The sequence below is a fragment of the Coregonus clupeaformis genome, unplaced genomic scaffold, assembly GCF_020615455.1.
Source record: "Coregonus clupeaformis isolate EN_2021a unplaced genomic scaffold, ASM2061545v1 scaf1591, whole genome shotgun sequence".
Lineage (NCBI taxonomy): Eukaryota > Metazoa > Chordata > Actinopteri > Salmoniformes > Salmonidae > Coregonus > Coregonus clupeaformis.
Window position 1 is genome coordinate 104,864 of NW_025535045.1, and position 17,405 is coordinate 122,268.

The 17,405-nt window shown below is 43.1% G+C and overlaps 1 protein-coding gene across 1 annotated transcript; it reads right to left on the reverse strand.

The window, feature by feature from the left end:
* Positions 1 to 1,513: 1,513 nt before the first annotated feature.
* Positions 1,514 to 7,381, reverse strand: LOC121563321 (claudin-11-like). The gene is made up of 3 exons (XM_041875266.2): positions 6,710 to 7,381; positions 5,743 to 5,907; positions 1,514 to 2,264 (listed from the first exon to the last, which is right to left on the reverse strand). The coding sequence occupies exons 1-3, from the start codon at positions 6,933 to 6,935 to the stop codon at positions 1,999 to 2,001; spliced, it is 657 nt and encodes a 218-aa protein (XP_041731200.1). The 5' UTR covers positions 6,936 to 7,381; the 3' UTR covers positions 1,514 to 1,998.
* Between the last annotated feature and the right edge of the window lie 10,024 nt (positions 7,382 to 17,405).

The following is a 17,405-nucleotide window of genomic DNA, read 5'->3' on the forward strand; positions in this document are numbered from 1 at the left end:
CAGTGAGAACACCTCTGATGTCAGTGTTTATTTTGCTACAGTTAGGGAAACATGGCTGGAGAGGGGGAGTGAGTAGAGGATTCCTGTGTGGGGTGTTTGAACATTTGACAGAAATGTTGGGGCAGTTAGCTAGTCATTTTACTTGACATGAAAAACATTGGGACTTTTTTATTTATTATTATTATTCATATTAACCCAATCACATTTTTATTTATTACAGAAAATCTAACAAAAACACTGGGATAGCACAATAAATAAACCAAGATAAACACTGTTATGGCGGACAAGTTCCAGAAACGTTTGTGTTTTTACAAAGAGTTGTTGTTAGAACTACAGAGAGGGAGTCTGGTGGATAGACCACATAATGAACAAACACATCTGAAATGACACCCCAGTGTGCTGCGTTACTATTGGCCAGAGACACATACTATGTAGTGTTTGCCCCACCGGTCCTTTGTAGTGCACTATATAAGGTAGGGTGTCATTAGAGATGAAAAAGGAAGGGGCCATGTTGACAGAACTATGAAACCTGAAGACATAGAAACAGTACAGAGCCTCTCCTACACATACGGCTCAAACGTGAAATGAATAACATTATCTTAACAATTTTAGTTGTAGATCTCTCTGTCAAAACATAATTTATTCATTAATGTCACTCAAGCCCTCGAGGGGCTCGATTCAATCCGTAGCGCTAAAGAACTGCGTTAGGAATTTAAAGGCAATGTTCCCGTGTTAGCAGAGACTGCATTCACGGTCAAGGCTGCATACAGTATAAATATGTTAGCTGACAACGTCACGAAAACGATGTGCATGCTTCCATGGGGTAGAAGTCAGTGTGTTGTTGTGATTCTGGATGGCCAGATAGATAGCAAGAATGACAAGAAACTGCCATGTAGGGAATCGTAAGTAGCTCGTTTCCTCTTATTCTTGATACCATGTCTTGTTTTGAGGTGTTTTGACTGAAGGTACATCTATGCTAATATGGCTAAAATTCGCTAGCTAGCTAACCAACAACTGTAACAATGTATTTGAGAGACAACAAGTGCTCATTGTAAACATGTATTTATGTTTTCAATAAACACTGGAGATTAAATATAGCTTACATGTTGTCAACAATCTAAGCCAACCCAATCTGTTTTACCCCATAGTTGCACACAAAACAACCAACCAGTCTATGTCGGCTCAATCGGAAATTACCTTTAAATTGAAATTGCGCTATAACTCTGAACTTGTGCGATTCGGATTTAATCGAGCCCTAGGTTTCATACGGTCTTGCATGTTTTTGATTTGTTTGGCCATGTTAGGCAAACCCTATCACTAACCGTTCCATCAGGCTAAAGAAACTGACTTGGCAGTGTTCGAGAGAACGGCTACATTACCGTTTGATCGGTTTGTCATCATATAATAAAACAATATAATAATACAATTCCTTACCATATTACTCTTGGAACACAGGTAGGTACCAACATAATGCTCATTATATAATCAACAATAAGAAACATTCAAGACATGGTATTTATCAAAAACAAAAAATCATCACAGTCTTTATTAAAAAAGGTACACATTTATTTTCTATAAAATGCACTGATAGATGTACAGTACTTTCCATCCACAGTTATCCTTCATAGTAGAACAAAGAACCCTAATCCTAACCCTAGCCTTCATTGTAGAACCCTAACCCTAACCCTAGCCTTCATTGTAGAACAAAGAACCCTAACCCTAACCCTAGCCTTCATTGTAGAACAAAGAACCCTAACCCTAACCCTAGCCTTCATTGTAGAACAAAGGGATAAAAATAAGTTCTTAATCAGAGCAGGGTTGTCCCGATCAGGACCCCTGGTTTCTCTTCAGGCACCAGGTTAGACCCCCTTCTGAGTTACACAACACTGGTGTGTGTCTGTCTGTCTGTCTGTGTGTGTGTGTGTGTGTGTGTGTGTGTGTGTGTGTGTGTGTGTGTGTCTGTGTCTGTGTGAGTGCATGCATCTAGTGTATGTGTGTCTAAACATGGGCACTCTTGGCGTGGTTAGTGGAGGGTGGAACAGGGTTGCCAGGCACCTGTCCTTTGGAGTAGTAGAACCTGTTGTTGTCATGGTGATTGTAGTGTTGGGAGGGTTCAGTAGAACAGCAGGTGATCATGGCCCCTCCCAGGAGACAGAAGGCCGCGCCCACCCAGCCAGCGTACAGGCTGAACCCAAACGACATGAGACCCTGGTCCTGGTGGGCTCCGATAGGAAACCATACTGTCGACACCCCCCCACACAGAGCTATGGAGGAGGAAGGGAAGAGAGAGCGATTTAGATTAATACGCACATTTAATACACATAAAAGGTTCAACTTTTTTCATACTTGTTAACTCTGCATTGTTGGGAAAGGGCTCGTAAGTAAGCATTTCACGGTAAAGTCTACACCTGTTGTATTCGGCGCATGTGACAAATAAAATTAGATTTTGATTTGATTTGATTATGAACATGTACAGTGGCTTGCGAAAGTATTCACCCCCCTTGGCATTTTTCCTATTTTGTTGCCTTACAACCTGGGGGTTTGTATCATTTGATTTACACAACATGCCTACCACTTTGAAGATGCAAAATATTTTTTATTGTGAAACAAACAAGAAATAAGACAAAAAAAACAGAAAACTTGAGTGTGCATAACTATTCACCCCCCCAAAGTCAATACTTTGTAGAGCCACCTTTTTCAGCAATTACAGCTGCAAGTCTCTTGGGGTATGTCACTATAAGCTTGGCACATCTAGCCACTGGGATTTTTGCCAAAAGGCAAAACTGCTCCAGCTCCTTCAAGTTGGATGGGATCCGCTGGTGTACAGCAATCTTTAAGTCATACCACAGATTCTCAATTGGCTTGAGGTCTGGGCTTTGACTAGGCCATTCCAAGACATTTAAACCACTTGAGTGTTGCTTTAGCAGTATGCTTAGGGTCATTGTCCTGCTGGAAGGTGAACCTTCGTCCCAGTCTCAAATCTCTGGAAGACTGAAACAGGTTTCCCTCAAGAATTTCCCTGTATTTAGTGCCATCCATCATTCCTTCAATTCTGACCAGTTTCCCAGTCCCTGCCGATGAAAAACAACCCCACAGCATGATGCTGCCACCACCATGCTTCACTGTGGGGATGGTGTTCTCGGGGTGATGAGAGGTTTGTGCCAGACATAGCGTTTTCCTTGATGGCCAAAAAGCTGAATTTTCGTCTCATCTGACCAGAATACTTTCTTCCATATGTTTGGGGAGTCTTCCACATGCCTTTTGGCGAACACCAAACGTGTTTGCTTATTTTTTTCTTTAAGCAATGGCTTTTTTCTGGCCACTCTTCCATAAAGCCCAGCTCTGTGGAGTGTACGGCTTAAAGTGGACAGATACTCCAATCTCCGTTGTGGAGCTTTGCAGCTCCTTCAGGGTTATCTTTGGTCTCTTTGTTGCCTCTCTGATTAATGCCCTCCTTGCCTGGTCCGTGAGTTTTGGTGGGCGGCCCTCTCTTGGCAGGTTTGTTGTGGTGCCATATTCTTTCTTTCTTTCTTTTTTTAATAATGGATTTAATGGTGCTCCGTGGGATGTTTAAAGTTTTGGATATTTTTTTATAACCCAACCCTGATCTGTACTTCTCCACAACTTTGTCCCTGACTTGTTTGGAGAGCTCCTTGGTCTTCATGGTGCCCCTTGCTTAGTGGTGTTGCAGACTCTGGGGCCTTTCAGAACAGGTGTATATATACTGAGATCATGTGACAGATCATGTGACACTTACATTGCACACAGGTGGACTTTATTTAACTAATTATGTGACTTCTGAAGGTAATTGGTTGCACCAGATCTTATTTAGGGGCTTCATAGCAAAGGGGGTGAATACATATGCACGCACCACTTTTCCGTTATTTATGTTTTAGTAATTATTTGCATTTCACTTCACCAATTTGGACTATTTTGTGTATGTCCATTACGTGAAATCCAAATAAAAATCCATTTAAATTACAGGTTGTAATGCAACAAAATAGGAAATACGCCAAGGGGGATGAATACTTTTGCAAGGCACTGAACAAAAATATAAACGTAACATGCAACAATTTTACTGAGTTACAGTTCATATGAGGAAAGCAGTCAATTGAAATAAATTCATTAGGCCTTAATCTATGGATTTCACATGACTGGGCAGGGGCTCAGCCATGGGTGGCCCTGGGAGGGCATAGGCACACCCACTGAGGAGCCAGGCCCACCCACTGGGGAGCCAGGCCCAGCCAATCAGAATGAGTTTTTCCACACAAAAGGGCTTTATTACAGACAGAAATATTCCTCAGTTTTATCAGCTGTCCGGGAGGCTGGTCACAGACGATCCCGCAGGTGAAGAAGCCGGATGTGGAGGTCCTGGGCTGGCGTGGTTACATGTGGTCTGTGGTTGTGAGGCCGGTTGGACATACTGCCAAATTCTATAAAATGACTTTGAAGGCGGCTTATATGGTAGAGAAATTAACATTCAATTCTCTGGCAACAGCTCTGGTGGACATTCCTGCAGTCAGCATGCCAATTGCACGCTCCCTCCAAACTTGAGACATCTGTTGCATTGTGTTGTGTGACATAACTGCACATTTTAGAGTGGCATTTCATTGTCCCCAAAACAAGGTGCACCTGTGTAATGATCATGCTGTTTAATCAGCTTCTTGATATGCCACACCTATCAGGTGGATGGATTATCTTGGCAAAGGAGAAATGCTCACTAACAGGGATGTACACTAATTTGTGCACAACATATTAGAGAACTAAGCTTTTAGTGCGTATGGAACATTTCTGGGATCTTTTATTTCAGCTCATGAAACATGGGACCAGGTTGCGTTTATATTTTTGTTCAGTACACAGTATAATGTATAGGTAAATATAGTACTTATAGTAGTATATACGACATCGTACACACGCATGCACACACACACACAGACATACGATGGACATCATGTGGAACACGGTACTGGAAAACTGGACAGTGAAAGGCAGATCAAACAGGTTTTTATGTTGTGTTAAACAACAAATGGGAAAATATTTTCCAGCAGGAGGGAACAGGGTGTGGACGAGGTGGGTGGTGAGGAATGGTGGTCTGGGGGATGCGTTGAACTGTAGGGAATTGTGTGTTTTGCGTGTGTGTACGTGGGTGCATGTCTGTGTGTTTTTGTGTGTCATTCAGGGTTGAGTTGGTGTGTGCTGAGAGGGAGTTCTCTACAGAGGAAGAGAGTCCCATAGCATATCCTCTAGTCTAGAGAGGAAGAGAGTCCCATAGCATATCCTTTAGTCTAGAGAGGAAGAGTCCCATAGCATATCCTCTAGTCTAAAGAGGAAGAGTCCCATAGCATATCCTCTAGTCTAGAGAGGAAGAGTCCCATAGCATATCCTCTAGTCTAGAGAGGAAGAGTCCCATAGCATATCCTCTAGTCTAGAGAGGAAGAGTCCCATAGCATATCCTAGTCTCACCACCTCAGGGTAAATAATGGGTTAGGACTGGGAGGGGTGAAAGGGAGGGCTGGGAGGGGTGGGTGGGAGGAAGGATGGGGGGGTTAAGGGTCAAGGTTAGGCCTGGGGCTGGGGTTGGGGTTGTTATGAGTATGACCGTATGTTGTAATGTGTATGCAAACATCTGTCTCTGTGCTCAAGTGTGTATGTGTGTCTGTCTGTCTGTCTGTCCTTGTCCGTGTGTGTGTGTCCGTGTGTTTGTGTTCGTGCGTGCATGCGTGTCTGTGTGTCCAGACTTACCCACTAGCAGTATGAGAACTCCCCCAAGTAGGGATCGTTTGTTCTTGGCTGACTGAGGCTCGTCCCCCAGGGAGATGCAGGGCATGGCTGTTAGGACCATCCCCACCGCAGGCAGCCCCAGGAGGGATCCAGTTATCATCAACGCCCTCGACGTCTGGATGTATGCTGTACACACACACACAGAGACAGAGAAATAAATGGTATGGCTTGAAATGTGCCATAGTAATCTTGGTTGATTCCAATAGGAAAGATATCCAGGCCTTGAGTTTGAGACTAGCTGTTCTAGACTATCGGTTTAGGCTTGGGACAAACAACACCCTTTAGCTGTGAAATATTCACAATATATCATAACCTCTTGGTCAGAGTCCACAGCCACAGAGACGCAACAGTCTGCACAGCCCCATTATTACTTATTTATTAACCTCAATATAGTAGTATAATCTATCTATAGTATAGTATAGTATAGTATAGTATAGTGGAGTGGAGTGGAGTGGAGTATAATATAATATAGTATAGTGGAGTATAGTAGAGTGTAGTATATTATAATATAATAGAGTATAGTATAGTGGAGTATAGTGGAGTATAGTATAGTAATGTTATATTACCTTTAATATAGCAGTATTATTTATTACTGTACAGTATAGTAGAGTGTAGTATATTAGAGTATAGTGGAGTATCGTACAGTATAGTAGAGTAGAGTCATGTTATATTGCCTTCAATACAGTAGTATTATGTATTACTGTATAGTATAGTAGAGTGTATTATAGTATAACATAGTAGAGTATAGTAATGTTCTATTACCTTTAATATATTAGTATTATTTATTGTTGTATAGTAGAGTATAGTATAATATAGTATAGTAATGTTATATTACCTTTAATATAGTATTATTATGTATTACTGTATAGTATGGTATAGTAGAGTAGAGTACAGTACAGTATTATACAGTAGAGTAATGTTCTATTACCTGGTAGGTCCAATATCTGTGTCAGTGATATACAGTGATAGAGGGCGGTTGATATGACACATTCAGCCCACAGGCCCTTGGCTCCTAACTCGTCCATCTTCTTGCATGTGTTCATGCCGTATTTACATGTCACTACCCAGTCGTTGGTGGCCGTGGCGATAAGGATCCCGACCCACCCGATACAACTCATCACAAAACCGCTGAGCTGGAGACAGCTGTTCGCCATGGCAATGAGAGGTAGGGTAGTCCTAGGGTAGAATAGTCTTCAAAAACTGTAAAATGGTCCAGGCAGTCAGAGTGACTCAAGACAGTGGGAATTGGACAGTCCACAGCCCAAATAGTCCCCAAAGGTTCAAAAACAACTGATGATACTTTAAAGATACGTTGAAGCTCGTGTGAAAGTAGCCTCGCTTGTCAGACTCACAACGGCTATGGGACTATTGTGAAAGGAATTGTAAAGATTTGAAAATAGTCCTGTGTTGTATAAACCCTGTTAAAAACTGTAAAACAGAAGAAAACGATCACAGTTGATAGAGATGACAGGCTGAAGATAATAGCCAAATGCTATGTGAAGTTAGTGTGAGTTTTCAATTACAATATTCCTCAAGAAGTAATCCCAGAAGTGTGTGTTGTCTCTCCTTGGTCTGTTGTGTAGTCCTGTCAGTTTGGAGCGTTTCCACTTCTAAAGAAAAGCTTTTGCACTTTTCCATGAGTTTTATAGTAGAGAAAGTTCTGAAAAAAACAATCTGGAAACTTCTAACCAATCGGAGGGATGGAGAGAAATATAAAAAATGCTCTCTCTCTCTCTCTCTCTCTCTCTCTCTCTCTCTCTCTCTCTCTCTCTCTCTCTCTCTCTCTCTCTCTCTCTCTCTCTCTCTCGCTCTGTCTCTCGCTCTCTCTCTGTCTCTCTCTCTCACAAAATTATTTGCGAAGTGTTACTGCCCTCTCCTGGCCATTGAAAAGCAGGTCAGTTCCAGGTATGTCCACCAGGGGGCATCCAAGTGCTGCCTCTAATACTTCAGGCATGAGGAGGGTACAACTTATTGGTTCTCGTGTTCTGCTACCTTCAAAGGCTCCTGCTCAGGAGTCTGAAGGGACTTCATCAGAATTACTCATTCATTTAATAGAGTAGTCATCCCACAGGGGAGTTAGGGAGACAGAGACAGGAAGAGGGAGAGGCAGGAAAAGGAGGAGAGAGAGAACGATGATGTAGTAGGAGCAGGGCATCATGGGAATGGGAATATTATGGTAATGAGGATGATCGGAATGCCAGGATGACAGTGAAGGATGATGGGATTTCAGCTCTCCTGGTGTGTGTGTGTGCGTGTGTGAGTGCGGTCTTTAAATCAGAGAGTGGAGGAGAAGGAGCGTAACAAAGTGACTCTTAGTCTTTCACTATGACAGCTCTGTCACTACAGCAGAGTGCCTGTCATCAGGAGGAGTGGTGCTTTCTATCAACATAGTCATTATGAAATTAAACATTACTGAAACTTAGGTATGAAGGGAAAGGAAGATATCTATTAAATACTGTGAGTATTGAAATGTGCTGTGTATTATAACTTGGCCAAGGGGGTCTACATTTAGCTTATTGACATATTCACCTTTTAAGGCTTGGAATTTACAGGTGAGGGTGTCGTTAGAGGTGTGGCTTATCAGAATAGGAGCCTTGTAACGTTTTATTAAAACATTTGAATCACTTTGACCTCTACGACATTAGGTCTACTATCAATTAAATGACAATTTCTATCTTTACTGAGGTTTTTTCTTCAGAATTGGACTGTTTCTTGAACTGTTACCTTTCAAGGACAGAAGCCAGAGGAGGCAGGTAAGACTGTGGATTATAGTTGTATTTAGGATCGAGCTAATAACTGCTTTTTTATTCATATGGGGTTAAATAATTCCACAATGTAGCTAATACCTGTTATTCAAAACTAGAGCAACCATCCTAGAGATGCTATTCTTATTATGCAGCATGTAGGCCTATATAGGAAGTAAAACGTTGCAGCTGACATCTCTCTAGGACTTCTATTCATTCACTCTCTCTCTCTCTATTCATATTCAGTTTCGTAACTGCTTAAATTAGCCCCCCTCACTCTCAGCTTTGTCATTCAAACCTCCTCCGTCGCCTGGAAAAGAATCTCTATCGCTTCTTTACATTATCTACTGCAGTAGAGAGGAGGAGAGGAGGAGGAGGAGGAAGGAGGAAGAAAGGAGGAAGGTGAGAGGAGGAGAGGAGGAGGAGGAGGAAGGAGGAAGAAAGGAGGAAGGGGAAAGGAGGAGAGGAGGAGGAGGAGAGGCTGAGGGTGAGCTGGATTAAAAGAAATACAAATATAGAGGGGGAGAGGGGAGAGATTGAGAGAGAGAAGGAGAGAGGGGAGAGTGAGAGGGGAGAGAGATCTCTGAGAGAGATAAAGAGAGAGAGAGAGAGAGAGAGAGAGAGAGAGAGAGAGAGAGAGAGAGAGAGAGAGAGAGAGAGAGAGAGAGAGAGAGAGAGAGAGAGAGAGAGAGAGAGAGAGAGAGAGAGAGAGAGAGAGAGAGAGAGAGAGATGTCATTGAGACATACATCATCAGAAGGATTCTGCAGTGCTGGTAGCAGTTGGCATAAGGCCAGACAGGAAAGGACAGAGCTCTGTATTACAGCACGACAGCGTCTCTACAGCATCACACACACGCATCTCTCCTCTTGCAATCTCTGCAGTTTAGTAAAGTAATAAGATACAGAGAGAGAAAGAGAGAAGAGACAGCGAGAAAGCGAGACAGAGAGAGAGAGAGAGAGAGAGAGAGAGAGAGAGAGAGAGAGAGAGAGAGAGAGAGAGAGAGAGAGAGAGAGAGAGAGGGGGGTGTCTAGAGGAGAGTTATGGATGGACAGATCAGGGGGTGCGTTTTCAGGGAAATGTCTGAATCAGGGAATCTCAAGGACTTAATCTGGGATCTCAGAGGGAGACAGGGAAGGAGGGAGGGAGGGAGGGAGGGAGGGAGGGAAAAGTGTGTGTGTGTTAGACTTTACATTAGTTTACTGCAGCTAGACCTTTAGTAGGACAGTCAGGGACCGCTCACTCAGTCGGGGGATTGACTCAGAGGAATGTGAAATATAATAACAACTAAAAACTGTCTCTGCCACTTAAATCCTATTTGAGCGAGGAACTCACTAAACCAATCAAAGTCATTAAAAAAGTGGGCAGTGAACACACACACACACACACAGTGAGATATCTCATTCTTCTGGTCTCAGAGGGTTTATACTGCAGACAGAGGAGGCAACTAAAACCCACATTCTACTATAGGGACATCTTCAAACACAGTGGAGCTAGCACAACCATCTCAGTGGGGTAGAGTCAGTCTATTAGATAGGCTAGGGCAGGTCAAGGTTGACACCACTTCATGTCTCAAGGCGGGTGAACGTCCCTACATGATACCTACTACATTGTGTGCACAATTATTAGGCAAGTCAGTATTTTGACCATATCATCATTATTATGCATATTTCCCAACTCCAAGCTGTATAAACTGGAACGCTTATTGGATTTAAGCATATCAGGTGATGTGTATTTGTGTAATGAGGGAGGGTGTGGCCTAAGGAGATCAACACTCTATATCAAGGTGTGTATAATTATTAGGCAGCTTCTTTTCCTCAGGCAAAATGGGCCAAAAAAGAGATTTAACTGATTCTGAAAAGTCAAAAAAATTATTTCAGAGGGATGCAGCACTCTTGAAATTGCTAAGATATTGTGGCGTGATCACAGAACCATCAAACGTTTTTTTGCAAATTGTCAACAGGGTCGCAAGAACCGTGTTGAGAAAAAAAGACGCAAATTAACTGCCAAAGATTGGAGAAGAATCAAACGTGAAGCTACCAGGAACCCATTATCCTCCAGTGCTGTCATATTCCAGAACTGCAACCTACCTGGAGTGCCCAGAAGTAAAAGGTGTTCAGTGCTCAGAGACATGGCCAACGTAAGGAAGCCTGAAACCCGACCACCACTGAACAAGACACATAAATTGAAACGTCAAGACTGGGACAAGAAATATCGTATAGGTTGTATGGACTGATGAGATGAGAGTGACTGAATAGTGGCTGGATCAGTAACGGGCACGGAGCTCCACTTCGACTCAGACGCCAGCAAGGTGGATGTTGGGTACTGGTATAGGCTGGTATTATTAAAGATGAGCTAGTTGGACCTTTTCGGGTTGAAGATGGACTCAAACTCAACTCCCAAACCTACTGCCAGTTTTTAGAAGACACTTTCTTCAAGCAGTGGTACAGGAAAAAGTCTGCATCTTTCAAGAAGACCATGATTTTTATGCAGGACAATGCTCCATCACATGCATCGAAGTACTCCACTGCGTGGCTAGCCAGTAAAGGCCTAAAAGATGAAAGAATAATGACATGGCCCCCTTCCTCACCTGACCTAAACCCAATTGAGAACATGTGGTCCCTTCTTAAACGGTCGATTTACGGTGAAAGAAATCAGTGTCTGGGAGGCTGTGGTTGCTGCTGCACAAAAAGTTGATCGTCAACAGATCAAGAAACTGACAGACTCCATGGATGGAAGACTTATGACTGTTATTGAAAAGAAGGGTGGCTATATTGGTCACTGATTTTTCATTGAAATGTCAGAAATGTTTCATTGTAAATTTTGAGTTGTTTGTTTATTATTCTCACTTTAACAGATGAAAATAAACAAGTGAGATGGGGAACTTTTCGTTTTTCATTTAGTTGCATAATAATTCTGCACACTAATAGTTGCCCAATAATTGTGCACACATAGATATTCTCCAAAGAAAGGTAAAACCTCACTTTTACTTTCTTAAATATTCAGGTTTGAGGTTTATTAACATTTTGGATTGACCGAGAGCACTGTAGTTGTTCAATAATAAAATGAATCCTCAAACATACAACTTGCCTAATAATTGTGCACACAGTGTAGTGCTCAATACACATCTGACTGCTACAGATGTCGGATCTTAATTTGCTCACCCTGTTGCAGGAGAACTTCCCTACAATGCAGGAAATGTAAAGTGTGTAAAGTATTTGAGGTTTGAGAATAGAAAGGTTCAGAACTTTTGTAAAACATCACAGTACGGTTGAAATATATATGGCAAATAGAAATCCTATATGGATGGTGTTAAGAGATAGATGGGAGGTATTGAATAGAGTTGAAGGATGGGACTAATAACAAATAACAACAAATAATAACAAAGATAGCTAATAATGTAAGCATACTGTGTCCATAATAAGTATATAGGTTGTATGTTGGGAGCTTTTGGGAAAGAGCACAGTTAGAAAGATATGGCATTTAGAAGCAAACCGGATGGACATCATGAAAATGATCGGAGAGGTTGAGAGTAGAAGAAGTTCAGGAGCAAAAAAAAATATATATATATATATATATATATATAGATATAGAATTATTGTAAAATTAACTCTGTCCGTGAGGTGTAGATAGTGGGTGTGGACCGGAGGTGGAGGCCTGGGCGTTGTTGTTCACTGGTTTGCTCCAAGTAGGGAAAGGATGGTGGGGTTGAAAAGTAATATCAATCAATCAATCAATTTTATTTTATATAGCCCTTCTTACATCAGCTAATATCTCGAAGTGCTGTACAGAAACCCAGCCTAAAACCCCAAACAGCTAGTAATGCAGGTGTAGAAGCACGGTGGCTAGGAAAAACTCCCTAGAAAGGCGAAAGCCTAGGAAGAAACCTAGAGAGGAACCAGGCTATGAGGGGTGGCCAGTCCTCTTCTGGCTGTGCCGGGTGGAGATTATAACAGAACCATGCCAAGATGTTCAAAAATGTTCATAAGTGACAAGCATGGTCAAATAATAATCAGGAATAAATCTCAGTTGGCTTTTCATAGCCGATCATTAAGAGTTGAAAACAGCAGGTCTGGGACAGGTAGGGGTTCCATAACCGCAGGCAGAACAGTTGAAACTGGAATAGCAGCAAGGCCAGGCGGACTGGGGACAGCAAGGTGTCATCATGCCCGGTAGTCCTGACGTATGGTCCTAGGGCTCAGGTTCTCAGAGAGAAAGAGAGAACGAGAGAATTAGAGAGAGCATACTTAAATTCACACAGGACACTGGATAAGACAGGAGAAGTACTCCAGGTATAACCAACTAACCCCAGCCCCCCGACACATAAACTACTGCAGCATAAATACTGGAGGCTGAGACAGGAGCGGTCCGGAGACACTGTGGCCCCATCCGAAGAAACCCCGGACAGGGCCAAACAGGAAGGATATAACCCCACCCACTCCGCCAAAGCACAGCCCCCGCACCACTAGAGGGATATCCCCAACCACCAACTTACAATCCTGAGACAAGGCCGAGTATAGCCCACAGAGGTCTCCACCACAGCACAAACCAAGGGGGGGGCGCCAACCCAGACAGGAAGATCACGTCAGTAACTCAACCCACTCAAGTGACGCACCCCTCCCAGGGACGGCATGAAAGAGCACCAGCAAGCCAGTGACTCAGCCCCTGCAACAGGGTTAGAGGCAGAGAACCCCAGTGGAGAGGGGAACCGGCCCGGCAGAGACAGCAAGGGCTGTTCGTTGCTCCAGCCTTTCCGTTCACCTTCACACTCCTGGGCCAGACTACACTCAATCATATGACCTACTGAAGAGATAAGTCTTCAGTAAAGACTTAAAGGTTGAGACCGAGTCTGCGTCTCTCACATGGGTAGGCAGACTGTTCCATAAAAATGGAGATCTATAGGAGAAAGCCCTGCCTCCCGCTGTTTGCTTAGAAATTCTAGGGACAATTAGGAGGCCTGCGTCTTGTGACCGTAGCGTACGTATTGGTATGTACGGCAGGACCAACTCGGAAAGATAGGTAGGAGCAAGCCCATGTAACGCTTTATAGGTTAACAGTAAAACCTTGAAATCAGCCCTTGCCTTAACAGGAAGCCAGTGTAGGGAAGCTAGCACTGGAGTAATATGATCAAATTTCTTGGTTCTAGTCAGGATTCTAGCAGCCGTATTTAGCACTAACTGAAGTTTATTTAGTGCTTTATCCGGGTAGCCGGAAAATAGAGCATTGCAGTAGTCTAACCTAGAAGTAACAAATGCATGGATTAATTTTTCTGCATCATTTTTGGACAGAAAATTTCTGATTTTTGCAATGTTACGTAGATGGAAAAAAAGCTGTCCTTGAAACAGTCTTGATATGTTCATTCAAAAGAGAGATCAGGGTCAAGAGTAACACCGAGGTCCTTCACAGTTTTATTTGAGACGACTTTACAACCATCTAGATGAATTGTCAGATTTAACAGAAGATCTCTTTGTTTCTTGGGACCTAGAACAAGCATCTCTGTTTTGTCCGAGTTTAAAAGTAAAAGTTTTCAGCCATCCACTTCCTTATGTCTGAAACACAGGCTTCTAGCGAGGGCAATTTTGGGGCTTCACCATGTTTCATTGAAATGTACAGCTGTGTGTCATCCGCATAGCAGTGAAAGTTAACATTATGTTTTCGAATAACATCCCCAAGAGGTAAAATATATAGTGAAAACAATAGTGGTCCTAAAACGGAACCTTGAGGAACACCGAAATGTACAGTTGATTTGTCGGAGGACAGACCATTCACAGAGACAAACTGATATCTTTCCGACAGGTAGGATCTAAACCAGGCCAGAACTTGTCCGTGTAGACCAATTTGGGTTTCCAGTCTCTCCAAAAGAATGTGGTGATCGATGGTGTCAAAGGCAGCACTAAGGTCTAGTAGCACGAGGGACAGATGCAGAGCCTCGGTCTGACGCCATTAAAAGGTCATTTACCACCTTCACAAGTGCAGTCTCAGTGCTATGATGGGGTCTAAAACCAGACTGAAGCATTTCGTATACATTGTTTGTCTTCAGAAAGGCAGTGAGTTGCTGCGCAACAGCTTTTTCTAAAATTTTTGAGAGGAATGGAAGATTCGATATAGGCCGATAGTTTTTTATATTTTCCGGGTCAAGGTTTGGCTTTTTCAAGAGAGGCTTTATCACTGCCACTTTTAGTGAGTTTGGTACACATCCGGTGGATAGAGAGCTGTTTATTATGTTCAACATAGGAGGGCCAAGCACAGGAAGCAGCTCCTTCAGCAGTTTAGTAGGAATAGGATCCAGTATGCAGCTTGAAGGTTTAGAGGCCATGATTATTTTCATCATTGTGTCAAGAGATATAGTACTAAAACACTTAAGTGTCTCTCCCGATCCCAGGCCCTCGCAGAGCTGTGCAGATCCAGGACAGCTAAGCCCTGGAGGAATACGCAGATTCAAAGAGGAGTCCGTAATTTGCTTTCTAATGGTCATGATCTTTTCCTCAAAGAAGTTCATGAATTTATCACTGCTGAAGTGAAAGCCATCCTCTCTGGGGAATGCTGCTTTTAGTTAGCTTTGCAACAGTATCAAAAGAAATTTTGGATTGTTCTTATTTTCCTCAATTAAGTTGGAAAAGTAGGATGATCGAGCAGCAGTGAGGGCTCTTCGGTACTGCACGGTACTGTCTTTCCAAGCTAGTCGGAAGACTTCCAGTTTGGTGTGGCGCCATTTCCGTTCCAATTTCCTGGAAGCTTGCTTCAAAGCTCGGGTATTTTCTGTATACCAGGGAGCTAGTTTCTTATGACAAATGTTTTTCGCTTTTTAGGGGTGCAACTGCATCTAGGGTATTGCGCAAGGTTAAATTGAGTTCCTCAGTTAAGTGGTTAACTGATTTTTGTCCTCTGACGTCCTTGGGTAGGCAGAAGGAGTCTGGAAGGGCATCAATGAATTTTTGTGTTGTTTGAGAATTTATAGCACGACTTTTGATGCTCCTTGGTTGGGGTCTGAGCAGATTATTTGTTGCGATTGCAAATGTAATAAAATGGTGGTCCGATAGTCCAGGATTTTGTGGAAAAACATTAAGATCTACAACATTTATTCCATGGGACAAAACTAGGTCCAGAGTATGACTGTGGCAGTGAGTAGGTCCAGAGACATGTTGGACAAAACCCACTGAGTCGATAATGGCTCCGAAAGACTTTTGGAGTGGGTCTGTGGACTTCTCCATGTGAATATTAAAATCACCAAAAATTAGAATATGATCTGCTATGACTACAAGGTCTGATAGGAATTCAGGAAACTCAGAGAGGAACGCTGTATATGGCCCAGGAGGCCTGTAAACAGTAGCTATAAAAAGTGATTGAGTAGGCTGCATAGATTTCATGACTAGAAGCTCAAAAGATGAAAACGCCATTTTTTTTTTTGTAAATTGAAATTTGCTATCGTAAATGTTAGCAACACCTCCGCCTTTGCGGGATGCACGGGGAATATGGTCACTAGTGTAACCAGGAGGTGAGGCCTCATTTAACACAGCAAATTCATCAGGCTTAAGCCATGTTTCAGTCAGGCCAATCACATCGAGATTATGATCAGTGATTAGTTCATTGACTATGACTGCCTTTGAAGTGAGGGATCTAACATTAAGTAACCCTATTTTGAGATGTGAGGTATCACGATCTCTTTCAATAATGGCAGGAATGGAGGAGGTCTTTATCCTAATAAGATTGCTAGGGTGAACACCGCCATGTTTAGTTTTGCCCAACCTAGGTCGAGGCACAGACACAGTCTCAATGGGTATGGCTGAGCTGACTACACTGACTGTGCTATTGGCAGACTCCACTAAGCTGGCAGGTTGGCTAACAGCCTGCTGCCTGGCCTGCACCCTATTTCACTGTGGGGCTAGAGGAGTTAGAGCCCTATCTATGTTGGTAGATAAGAGGGAGAGCACCCCTCCAGCCAGGATGGAGTCCGTCACTCCTCAGCAGGTCAGGCTTGGTCCTGTTTGTGGGTGAGTCCCAGAAAGAGGGCCAATTATCCACAAATGTTATCTTTTGGGAGGGGCAGAAAACAGTTTTCAACCAGCGATTAAGTGCTGAGACTCTGCTGTAGAGCTCGTCACTTCCCCTAACTGGGAGGGGGCCAGAGACAATTACTCGATGCCGACACATCTTTCTAGCTGATTTACAAGCTGAAGCTATGTTGCACTTGGTGACCTCTGACTGTTTCATCCTAACATCGTTGGTGCCGACGTGGATAACAATATCTCTATACTCTCTACACTCGCCAGTTTTAGCTTTAGCCAGCACCATCTTTAGATTAGCCTTAACGCCGGTAGCCCTGCCCCCTGGTAAACAGTGTATGATCGCTGGGTGATTCGTTTTAAGTCTAATACTCGGGTAATGGAGTCGCCAATGACTAGGGTTTTCAATTTGTCAGAGCTAATGGTGGGAGCCTTCGGCGTCTCAGACCCCGTAACGGGAGGAGTAGAGACTAGAGAAGACTCAGACTCAGACTCCGACTCGCTACATAATGGGGAAAACCGGTTGAAGGTTTCTGTCGGCTGAATGAGCGACACCGGTTGAGCATTCCAACAGTATTTCCCTCCAGAAGCCATGAGAAAGTTGTCCGGCTGCGGGGACTGTGCGGGGGATTTATACTAACGTTACTGTCTGTACTTACTGGTGGCACAGACGCCTGTTTCTTCCTTTCCTACACTGAGATTACCCTTGCCTAACGATTACGTCTGAAGCTGGGCTTGTAGCACAGCTATTTTCGCGTAAGGCGATCGTTCTCCTGTATATTATGAGTACAGCGACTGCAATTAGAAGACATCATGTTAATGTTACTACTTAGCTTCGGCTGTTGAAGATGTTGATGAACCATGTCCAGATAAAGCGTC

Excerpts from the sequence above, each read along its gene's own strand:
- LOC121563321 (XM_041875266.2), bottom strand. The coding sequence starts at position 6,935 with ATGGCGAACAGCTGTCTCCAGCTCAGCGGTTTTGTGATGAGTTGTATC. Across the intron at positions 5,908-6,709 it reads ACAGATATTGGACCTACCAG|CATACATCCAGACGTCGAGG; the intron begins GTAATAGAACAT and ends GTGTGTGTACAG. Across the intron at positions 2,265-5,742 it reads AGTTCTCATACTGCTAGTGG|CTCTGTGTGGGGGGGTGTCG; the intron begins GTAAGTCTGGAC and ends CCTCCTCCATAG.